Source organism: Camarhynchus parvulus, chromosome 8, assembly GCF_901933205.1.
Source record: "Camarhynchus parvulus chromosome 8, STF_HiC, whole genome shotgun sequence".
NCBI lineage: Eukaryota > Metazoa > Chordata > Aves > Passeriformes > Thraupidae > Camarhynchus > Camarhynchus parvulus.
The window spans coordinates 11,744,448-11,756,715 of record NC_044578.1 but is presented as its reverse complement, the minus strand read 5'-3'; the positions used below and the strand labels follow the sequence as shown (position 1 = coordinate 11,756,715).

Sequence of the window (12,268 nt, the reverse complement as noted above, 5' to 3'; positions counted from 1 at the left end):
AGTAGGGGTTGGATTCTTTATGTCCTCTATTCCATTATTTATATTACTCCATAAAGGAGGTCTTAATCCACAACTGGAACTCAGTACGGTAGTTTGGCTTGGAAATAAGCCTGAAAATATTCGTCTCCTAAAACCAAGTAGAGAGACAACAGCTTGGCTGTTACAATGCAACAGCTGTATACAATGAAACTGGACAGCCCAAAAGCTGCCCCCATACAATATTTCTTAAATTTATAGGGTAAATTTTGTAATTTTTATTCTTTGTTGATTTCAGGCAGAAAACTCCAATTTCAGGATGACTAACTGGTATCAAAATTCCTCCCATATTAAGTGATTTTGCATTAGATTTCAAGAACTGTTCAAATTTAAGTTTCAGATACAGTTATATGAGCAACAGTTGTTTCACTGAAATATTTTATTTTATATACACAGCTGCAGTTCATTTAGGCAATAGAAAGGTCACAAATACTCTGACACTTGATTTGACACATTTACTTTGATAGAAACCAAACACTACAAAAAGGAAGAATAATAATCATTAAGAACACATTTAAAGTAAAATTATTATTACAACTAAATTACAAATTATATAAATATTTGCTTCTTCATAATCCCGATGCATTCAACATTTCTAATCTTAGGAGTACTGTTATGGGAGAAGAGGATGGCTTTTAAACTTAGTTTGTTCTTATTAGGATGGAAAGTATCATTCAAGACTACCTAAATTTAGACACTATAAACTAAATTCTGAGTCTGATTATGAATTAACTAGAGTAGAACTGCATCATGCTATGACTGCTGTGGTGCAGCTCTGGCACTTGTGTTTGCAGAGATGGTGCACTTCTGAATTCTTTAGCCACACGGCCGGTTATCAACAAATGTTGTGTCCAGCTCAAGGGGCAGGCTGTAGGAGAGCTGATTGCAGTTCTGTGCTGCAAGGAGAGAGCTTTCCCCCACTGAAACTGGCATCTCTCTCTGGAGCTAGTTACACACTCAGAATAGACAGATGCTTTTAGAAAAAGATTGGAAAAGACTCAGGAGATCAAAAGCCTTCCCACCTGTACCTGGACATTTCCCTCTCGCTCTATTCCCTTCTTTTTTGGTTTCTTTACTGTTTCTCAATCAAGTGTTTGTTGGTGGCATCTTATAACAACCAGACCCTGTATTTCTTATTTTGGATGGGAAATACATTGGTTCAATTTCCAGTCCAACTCTGTGGACTTCTGAGCTCTGTGAGTATACAGAAGTGCTCCTCTTTGAAAGGGACACAAATGCTGAAGTCAGATATTATGAAGTTTACCCCATTTTCTGAATAGTTTGCTGTTTGATTAGACCTTTCTTATTCTTCTGTTTAAAACAATCCTTTTGTTTTTGACAGAAGACCAAGTTTCCAGGTTTAATTTTTTTCCAAGTGTCTGGAAACATAATCTCATCTGCAACTCCATTTCTTCAAGACCTTTTTGTAAATAATATTAAAATTTCAATATACTTTAATTCTGTGGAGAAGTGCATTTCTGTTTCTTTGTGATATATATTAAGGTATGATTTTCTTCATATCATTTTATTAGACCAGACAAATCATAGCAGACACTTTGCTCTGTTACCTACAGGTCATACATTTGCTGTAGAATATGCAGAACACTTACTCTGTTCCTTCTATTTTCAGCAATTCCTATCGATTCTGAACCCAACAAGACACCTTTATTGTTAAATATAATTTCTTTCATAACTTGCAAAAAGCTGCCAAAATACACATAGCTTGAACATATTTATCTTCTCAAAACTTAAGTGAGGTGGGTGAAAAAAACTTCACATGCCTGTATTGAAGACACATTGCAGAGAAAAAAAATACAGCAAGGAGGATGGTGCCAAGCTCAGCAAGTTAAACAGTGGAAATAGGCCAAGAATAGCATTTGGAATTTCTGGTTTATTACATATAGAGTATAGTCTTTTTTGTTAAATAAACTATAATCAGTTGGCATTTCACACAAGTAATATGACACATTTTCATCACTTTTTGTATTTATCAAGTGAGTACAACAAAGGAGCAAAATGCTGGCTTCAGTAAAATCTGTGAATTACACAGGCCCTCATTTTGAATAGCATCCTTTTGGGTTGTGTTTGACATGAAATTTGAAATGTTGCTAGTCAAGAGTTTGTTTTGATATCCCAGATTTTAACAACATGCTTCTCAAGTATCTGAATATTTGGAATTACTCTGTATTTCTTGACATGGGATAGATTCATGTGGGCTGGCTTTGTGTAGCAAAGGCATGGAAGTGCAGTTTTAGAGCCTAAACTAACTGTGAAGCATTGCTTCAGTTGACAGAAATTCAAAGATAACAGCTCATCATTATTTATCACCTCTGGAACAGGAAAAGACATTGCTGCAAGGTGCCTCATACCTTCTGAAGGTGCTGTGCTCCTGTCTGAAGTTCAGGGTTCCATGGCCTGAGCCACAGTTTTACACTGCACAGAGATGGCCACAACTGCATAAATCTCCTCTTAAACAGACACCTGACTTCCCACAAAGAAGGGAGGAAGACACAAATTATTAAATTATAAAACACTGCCTTCAATTCTGTTTCATTATTAATAAATCTTATAATACATACTTATTAAAAATATATTTTGAAATGCTACATATGAACTGAGAATAATATTGGTTCATTTATCACCATATTGAGTAGTAATGGTTTTAGAACAAGGAAGTTTTAAATTAATTGGTGAAGCTAGCTTTTCAAATATAAAGAAGTATTTTAAAACACCTTAGTGATATTTAGACATTTTAAATAAAAATAAAGTAAAAATTGCATACTGGCAGTCATTCCTGCCCAAATGGTGCTTGCATTTCCTGCACTGCTCCATCACACTGTAGTACAAAATGGCTGCTTACACCCACACAAATGGAATTCTGGGGCAGGGGCAACATGTTCAGTTCTGTGCGTGTGATTACTTTATTGCACGTGTCACATGAATCAGAGACTGCAGACACCCCAGTCAAAACACCTTCTAGATCTAGACACCTAATGCTTTGGAGACTCTGCAATGAACATTTTGTACTATAAGCTTTTAAAGGAAACAACTCCATCAGCTTCACTTATGCATTATTTGTGCAAAAGTACAGTATTTCATAAATAAACTTTACCCGAATATTACAGAAAAAAGCTTTGGGATACATGAAATATAAATACAGCGACAGCTGAGCTGCAAAATTAATTTAGGTATATACAGTAACACACTCCCCAGTTCTGTTCACAGATGTACATTTAACCTCCCTGAGTCCTTTTCCATACTTAGCAACACTATGCATTCCCAGATGCTTGCTGAGTAACAGCCACAGCAGAAAAGGGTGGAAAAGAGCACATCTGTGTGCACTCCCTGCCAATTGCCAGGGATTTGAAGCTTACTGTACTTTTGCTTCCAGGAGCCCCGTGGTCAGGACAGGCCTGTGGCCACTGACACAGGCCCCAACGTGTCTCAGTGAGTCTGCCCCCAGGTAGGCCAGCAGCAGCTCTGTGTGCCGCATCAGCAGCTGCGTCAGGTCCTCGGCCAGGCTCTCCATGGTTGAGTATCTCACCTTCTCAAAATCAAAAATGTCTTTGAGGAAGAAAAGCACTTGATCCTAGTGGGGGAAAAAAAAGAAAGAACTTGTTTGCAGTTACAAAAAGGGAAAAAAAGTATATGCAATGCTAACAGCTCTTTCTTTAACATGTTCCCTAAAAGAATCCAGTTATGTATTATTTTGGTGCTGAGACAGAAGTGTGCTAAAACAGCCTTTACAAAACAGTTCCAGGCTTAAAACATTCATATGAAAGTAGTTCTTATGGTTTCTTACTGTTAGCCTTAATCTTAGGAAAATGCAAATATATACTAATAAATAAAATCTTAATTTATTTTAATCCAAAAGATTAAAAAAAATTATAAAAGTGGTAATTAAAAAGAAGTTGCAAACCTTGAAGAAGCAGCATAGATCATACAGCGAATTTTTAGGGCCCAAAAAGCCCCAGGCCAAAACAGGGCTGATATGTTCACATATAGCATAGAAATGTGCAAAAAATCCATCAGGCACCTAGTGATGTAAAAATTGTAGACAAAAGTTACACTGTAAATTTAGTATACAGCTCTATTATTCAGCATTAAGTCTTCATAAAAGCCTAACGCTTCCCTCCTTTGTCTAATAAAATCCCCAAAGATAAGGAACTGTGGCAGAGAGTTCTACTGAGTCCCTGCACAGAGAGGTCAGGATGCAGAAGGGGCTGAGGGGCAGCTGCAGCAGAATTCCTGGTGCTGGTGAGGAATCTGGTGCTTCAGGCAGGTAACGGGGCAGGACTGGATGGGATTTGGCTGTGGGATCATGCAGGGAAGTGGGGCTGAGAATCCTAGCACAAGCAGGTGAGATACAAGAATCATGACCTTGGTGTGCAGAACTCTGAGATCTGCATGTGGGGCAGGAAGTCAGAGAAGTGACTGACACCATCACCAACTGCACCTAAACTAGGTTTGGGAAAACCTTTCAGTTAAGGCTTTTTGCTAAAAATAGGTATTAGGGTCCAAGGAGCTAAACTTCTGCAACTGGCAAACCTCTTGTCTAAATTAACAAGTCTACAGGACTAAAGGTTGATCACTCATTTATTATGCCACAGCTACAAAAACAATTTTGAATTCTTAGAAGATGATCAATACCTTTGTTCCATATAATCTGAGGGGCAACTTACCTTCATTTGCTGTCTTTTTTGCTTCAATACTGACCAACAACTTGAAGCCACAGCCTAATTGTAAAAATAAGAAAATGAAGCAAGTCCCAAATAATTCTCCATCACAAAAGAACTCATCTGCAGAATACTGTATTTCTATATTCTGTATTTCAGGGACATGTATTTTCTTCAGTTTCAATCTTGTGACAACACAAAGTTTCAAACCATAAAACAGCAGCTGATATAAATAACAACTTTATATGTAGTTCATACTTGCTATTCCAGATCCATCTTTGCAACATTTTTGTTAGTTCAATTCAAATGCAATTTGGCATCCTTGACTGATTTTACAGCTACCACAGTTAGCAACACTCACTGGGTTTAAGTGAGGACCAGTCTTGTATATTAAAGTGTGTGCTCAGACATGAGCAACTATTTTAGATATTAAGTGGCATGTGAACACATTGAAATGTACTTTTTCACTTTAGCAAAAACATTCTTGCAATAGCTTCAGATTCAGCTATGGAGCTTTGTCCAAATATGGACTGTGAAATACAATATACCAACATCAGTACTGGGCTTCTTCCCCTCCCAGCCTCTGACTATCCTCATCTGACTCCCCTCAGTACTGCAAAGAGAGTTTAATACAGGCAAAGAACAATGTTATCATAAAACTACAAAAATATATACATGTTATCTTTATTATTTTCCTCTAGAGGGAATATTTCAATTGAAAAACAAAAATAAAGGGAAATCTTGCAGTGTACAGATGAAAATGGATGAAATGACAGTAGTCTCTGTACCAGCTGACCATGGCACTAGCCTGTGTCTCTAAAAGAGGGATGAGATCTATCTGGCAAATAAACAGCCACACATGAAAAATCATTAATTGTAATTAACAACTGAATACCTGTATTGTATTAATTTACTTTTGTTTCCTTGTACCTTTGTCCCTTATTGCTAAATCTCTGGTCTATGAACCAAAACCTGGACCTGATGTCTAAGATGTGGCCAACAGAAACTTCCCTTCTAAAATTCTACTTCCTCTGAGAAAGGAAGGACAAGGTTAAGCATTTTCTCCAATACATTCAATCATTCTCTGTTTTGGGTCAACTTGTAACTTTTAAATTCCTATTATGAAAAACCTGATAATACAATCTCTTAAATTCTTTTGAGGAAGATCTCAGGTACATGCTCAGTACACTGCAATGTACTACAGATCAATTAATATGATAATTACACATGAATACTTACAGTTTCTTTAAAAGAGGAATTTAACCAGCGGTTATTTACTACATTCTGTATAGATATTGGTGGATTTTCTAAATCTTCAAATGAATCCATTAATATGAAGTCCAGGACAACATCATAAAAATTCAGATTCTTCACCTATATTAAATGAGAACATGATCTAAGTAACCTAGTTTCTCTTTCAGCAGTGGAATTCAGCATGCACCGTATTGTAATGCTGTATTAACATGCAGATTTGCAAATGTTTTTAATGAATATTAAAACTACTTTGTCAGTAAAGGAGAAGTTTTAAAAAAGTGTGGTTTCTGGTACTAAACTGGTGAATGCCATTTCTCTAAATCAGCAATATAAACAATAAAGAGTTGCCTTTCCCACAATTCTTAACTGTAAAAAATTATTTTTAGATCCCATGGTATTAGTAAGGGTAAAAACACTTTTCAGAAATGCAACTCACTCCTCTAGCAGCAAGTTCCATTTCGGTATTATCCCAGTGATCTGTTTGTTCCAAAAAATATATCATTTCATCAAAGACATCTTCAAATTTCTTTGGATTCTGTAAAGTAAAAGCAATGAGTATCAAGCAAATATAAAAAGAGATATGGTTGATTTTCCCTGGACAGCGAAATCAGGCAGAAGTTACATAAACAACAAAACATTGGTAAAAAAAGGCTTTTACCTTTCGTGCTTTCACAATTAAAGCAGACAAAATTTTTCTTCCACTTTCAGCAAGAAATATTCTGTTTGATGTTTCTGAAAGAATTATCTAGAAAAAGATTCAGAAAATATAGACAGGTTAATTCACAGGTTATACCAAATGACCTTAAACATTTCAATCAATTTTAATTACCACCTCTAGTATAGTTAACAAGCTCCTAATAAGCCTTGGGTGCAAAGGTTCCAAAGCTAATCATAAAATCTGGACTCTTCTGCAAATACATCTCATTTTAGAATGATAAAAATGTAAAAGCAACAAGAAAATATTTAGATACAGATTACATTATAAGAATGCTTGCACAAAGGCTAACGGGCAGTTTCAATGCCATGCACAAGACAGATAAATCACCCCTTACAGTTTACCTGAAAGGCTTGTCGAATACAATGAAGCTTAGCAAGGAAGTCACTGTCTCCTAGACATTCAAACATTTCAGTCCTATACAAAATAGAAAAGTTTTCAGAGACCATTAAAAAAAAGCAGCATAAGAATATCCATCTAAATCTAATTGCTAGAAAAAATACCTAGTACAAGTAACTTCTAAAAATTGATTACTAGATAGAATATTGAATTTTAATTCTTGCTTTTCCTGTAAATACTTAAATAGACACAAAACAATACCTTAACACCCGTGAATAAATTTTGCCTTCTTCTGCTAAGTGCATGGCTTCTTCATACAGGGGGCAGTGGCAAAGGGAATCCAGACCATACGTGCTACGAATCTCTCTGTGCTCTGAAAGCTGGAACAACATGTTTTGGAAGTTCACTAAAGAGCTTGCTGATACAATTTTTGTGAAGATAAAACAAAATAAAGAAGTTTTCCTAATGTTCTAATGAAAGATGAATCCTTTTCTTCATCTGCTTTAAACAAAGGAGTAACAGTCAGCAAGTGAACAGAACAGATACACCAGGTCATAAGACTTAACTTTGTAACTCCTAAAATCTGAAAGCTACAGTTTCAAAACTTTTTAATTAATAAAATAAAGGCAGCTTACTTTTGTATTTCATTTGCATAGTTAAGTTTTTGAATTGTCTAGTTAAAATAAATGATACCCTAATGGGTCTCAAAGCTGTTAAAAGAAAATAATTGCCAGGACACAAAGTACAGAATGATTGCACCATACAATTCCTTAGGAAGCTGGAAATAGTAACATCCTACCACCCCTGTTTTAGTTTCACTGGTAAATACGGCTCCCAGTTACCAAATACACTGTATAAAACATGAGTATTCAGTGTTTTATACTACAGGCTCCCTAAATGGTTTGCATTATTTGCAGTGTTAATTCTATGGTTAACATAGAAATAAAGATGAACTTGTAGATATTTTTAAAGAAAGAAAACAAACAGATCCATAAATCAAAGCACATAAATAATACAGAGAACTCCTGTTTACAGGGTATCATATTCCATCCACAAAACAATGTCTAGCTACAATTTCACTACAAAGATTACATTCTATTATTAATAATAAAAGAAAAAAATCTGATGTCTACACATCATTCAGTTTAGTTAATGACCAGAAAATTAATTCTAGTTGTTTTTTTTTTCCAATGGGACAAACAAACTGTGTTTCTAGGCTATTAAAACTGAGCAAAGAAACATCTTTAAAATTAACTCCCAAAGTAATTGAACTATGTAGAAGATTAATCTCTATTGTAGAATGACTTTAGAAAATAATATTGAAGTATTACTTTATGTTAAGCTTCCATTGACATTTTCAAGTACATAAATGCTGAGCAGCTTCTCCTGTCACTGAGGCCATACAGACAAGTATGAGGAATTTCAGGCAAATCACCTTCCTCAGGTATTTATGGAACTGACTGAGTGTGACTGATTTAGGACTGATTTCTACAGTTAGATGCAGGAAACCTTCATCTGCTGCCAGCACTTGAGGTGATAACACCTTTACACATGAAGATGGCTGATCACTGCCTTTGGGGTCACAGATTAGCACAGGGACTGATACCTGGGAATTAGGTGAGGCCCTTGATTATATTTAGCTTTTTTTTAAAAGAAAACAACAATTCCTCTCAGGCTAAGAGATGAAATAAAATATCAGGAGAGAAAGGTTTAACTGTTCCTCCCCCGAGAAGATGATGTTAATTACAGATTAATTCCAACAAATAATATTTGGAAAGGGGGAGCAAATTCCTCCATCACTGACTTCTCTTGGCATACAAAAAGTGAAGGGGAGAAAAAGCAAACAAACTGTAAACCAGTTAAACTAAATGTTTAACTAGAAAAGGTGGTTCCAGACAGGCTCTGAAGTTGCACCATTAATGCTCCTGGAGTCATTATGGATTTTCTTTTGATGCTTTCTAGTATTCAAAAATATATTGCTATATCACTATTTTATATGTAAACATATAAAGTATATAGATGTAACAATATATAGATGTAACACAGATTATTATGCTTTAAATGATCTTGCAACCAGTAGGGGCCATTCTGTGAGATTAAATAAGATGAAAGCTTGTCTATATATACATCCTGCTTAAAGTAAAACTCATTAGAGATGATTTGTAAAGATATATCCACAATTCTAATGTAGAAGAGTTCAGCTACTAGGAAAATTCACAAATTATATTCAATATTTAACAAGATTCAGATTCAGAGAACACAACATTTTCTAGACAGGAACCTCCACAAAGGTATCAAAAGGAAAATGAACACTTCATTGTAGAAGTCTCTGAGGACTTGCTGCCTTTGAGGATAAGGTGGGCAGAAGGGTTTTCAGTTAGGTGGCTCACTGTAAGTACCTTATATCAATTGGCATGAGTTCATGATATTTATTGAGGTACCTGATTTTTACCTCACTGTGTACCCCTAAGCACCACATAACTCTCCTCACCAGCGATTTGGTACTAACCACAAGTTACCAGAAAGCTCCAGCATCCAACATCTTGGCATCCCAAGCAAGCAGGACACTTGAAAGCTCCCCAGGTCCCTTTCTGCCATTCTGTAGTGGCCACCTCTGTGCACAGCCACTGCCACTTTGAGGCTCCTCACACCCCTCTAGGGATGACAAGGAGCTATGTCACAGTGCTGGCAGCAGCCAGGAACACAGAGGCTTGTGATGGTGCACTGGATGTGCCAGCCCCTAAGTGTCTGCTACTTCCTCAGTGTCAGGGAGGTCATGGAGAAGGAAATGAAAATGCAGACAAAGAAGAGATAGAAGATGACTGATACTATAGCAGCAATCTCATCTTGTAAGGCTTTACTTGTATCCATTCAAGGCTCAGGAAGGAGAGACCTGTTGGTGACCACCATAAGGACATTTCTGATGGCCTGCCCTAAGGTCATTACGTTAAAATAACACATTCTTCAAAACTCCAAAGCTTGTAGTTCTAACTTGTGTCTAACCAGGCAGCCTCTGAAGATTGCAACATGGACATTGTTCAGATGCTAATCGGTTTTCTCTGGACAATTCAGCTTTAGGGCTGTATCTGCAGTAAGGAGATGCTGAAATCATTGCTCTAAAGCATCAAACCTTTGCCACTTGCAATCATTTTTAGGTCTGAGATGCTCTGACTGCTTTGGTTTGAGGAACAGGCTCAGTACTTTTATTTGCCATGCACAAGTTGTTTCCTAATAAATAGAAAAAATTCTCAGCTGTGCATCAAGACCTTGTTGACTACCAAAATAACCATCTACATGAATGTAACAAAAATAAACAATGCTAGACCTTTCAGGAATTCTTGCTTGCTTCTCCTAATAGAGAGGTCACTTTACTGGCACATTCAGCATTCCTTACATTGTGAGAAATCAAGTTTACCCTATATTAAAAAAGCTGATGATAATCTCTTTGAAATATAAAGACATTCAGAGAAAAGATTTCCTCAAAAAACGTAAGTAGCTGCAGGATGAAAGTGAAACATGTTTGGGGAGTTGGAAGATGTGATGGTGATTAGTAACTAAAACCTTTGGGATGGCATTTTAGTAAGTTGAAATGATGAAGTGGTGTGTTCCACTTAAGGCCTGGAAGAAAACAGGAAGGCTGTTACTGATAAAAAGCAGCAAATGCTTTATTCACAAGCCTAAAAAATCTCCCAAGCTTTGCACTAAGGAAAGCAAAGTTTTTTTGATAATAGACCTACAGATTCGTACTAGTCAAAACATAAAAACAAGACATGATAAATGCATGTGCACTGACAAGGAAGAAGCAGCAACAAAGCTTACTGTCAGGGAGAGCAGGAAAGAGGTTCTGTTAGAAAGATGGAAAAGAAGCCAGGAAAGAGAGGGCAGAGGCCTTTATCTGGCACACTCACTGTTGCATTGTTGCCAAAGGTGGCAGCTATTTTGGTCACAGTAGATGGGAAAGCAAGACTGTGAAAAGCATACTAACCCTCATCAACACAAGCTGAAGGCAGCCAGACTCAAATGAGGAAGAAAATACCACTATTTATCACAGCAGTAGTATTAATAACTTAATTAGGGCAACAGTCATGTTTACCACCCCTTCTGCAATGCTTCTAGAGCCTAAGTGTGTTTAAGAATAGAAGCCTGTCTGGTCATGGGGATGGCAACTGTGTCTAAACTGTCTTTATAAAGATTCAGGCACCTGTGTATATTGTAGGTGCCAGACAGGCACAACTCTGTATGAGAAGTCATCAAGTGAGTGATCCTCAGCACCCTCTTGATCACCAGCCACAGCCAGACAAAGTTTTGGCTCTGCTCCTGCGATCCTGTAGAGCTCATCAAAAGGGCACGTGATGCAAACCCTGCCAAACTGTCCCAGTTTTGTACAGCTCTTTCCTATATTTTGTTCCAATATAACACAGCATGACATTCTTGTTGCCTCCTAAGCAGTATCCCTATCAATTTCCATTCAAGCATCTATCTGCGTCTTGTTTTATGAATGTTCTCTCTCCTGCAGGCAGGGAGCTAAATTTGACCTGACTGTGTCAGCACTGAAACATGAACACAGTTCCCAGTCTCCAAAATCAGTCACACAAAATACTTAGTCCTGCTCCTTGGGACAGGATACAGTGTAGAAGGAAGCCAAGGAACTGTCAACACAGAGCTTGCAGCATGATGAGGCCACAAAAAATGGTGCCATGTTCTAATTTCCTGGAAGGTGAAATTATTAATTCCAGTAGGGCATAATCACAGAGCAGTATAAACACATGTATGAATTTCAGATTTAAAAATTTTGCTAAACATTTCAATCAAGACACGGAGTTTAGGACAGTTACTACAATTGTAACTGCAATCAGGGAGCTTATGATGAAGGAACTGCCTTATTTGGCCCTTAGGTGAGACAAATCTGAAGCTGAAAAAGCCTCAGACCTCTTAGCCTAAATTAAAATATTCCACTGTTTCCCTAGTGCAAGAAAAAAAAATTAAGAAGTAGATAAGCAAGAGGAAGCTACTTGTCATCATGTCCAGAATAAAAGAATTTGGTATGTCAATTGTAATCCTGTTAAATCAAAGCAATTACTGTTCTCTACTGACAGCTGAATACACTGGGAAGTTGTTACTGCTCCTTCTCATTGCTGTAAGGTGAAGCATTTCCCCACCACACACCCTCCTGAGGATGGACAAAATATTAAATCAAGGTAGCAGTGGTTTTGTACCAGAACACCAATTCACAGCTTTCTTCTCCCTG

The 12,268-nt window shown here is 36.9% G+C and overlaps 1 protein-coding gene across 2 annotated transcripts in view; it reads right to left on the bottom strand.

Moving 5' to 3' along the window:
• Window positions 1-477: 477 nt before the first annotated feature.
• The window catches only part of MIGA1 (mitoguardin 1), a 34,922-nt gene continuing 23,131 nt past the window's right edge, over window positions 478-12,268 (bottom strand). For both annotated transcript variants that reach the window (XM_030953755.1, XM_030953756.1), the window contains exons 9-16: window positions 7,282-7,400; window positions 7,026-7,098; window positions 6,625-6,711; window positions 6,403-6,501; window positions 5,952-6,086; window positions 4,719-4,772; window positions 3,956-4,072; window positions 478-3,625 (exon numbers count right to left, since the gene is read on the bottom strand). In XM_030953755.1, the coding sequence (XP_030809615.1) occupies window positions 3,407-3,625; window positions 3,956-4,072; window positions 4,719-4,772; window positions 5,952-6,086; window positions 6,403-6,501; window positions 6,625-6,711; window positions 7,026-7,098; window positions 7,282-7,400 (903 nt within the window). In that variant the 3' untranslated portion in view covers window positions 478-3,406. The remainder of the gene's footprint in view (window positions 3,626-3,955; window positions 4,073-4,718; window positions 4,773-5,951; window positions 6,087-6,402; window positions 6,502-6,624; window positions 6,712-7,025; window positions 7,099-7,281; window positions 7,401-12,268) is intronic.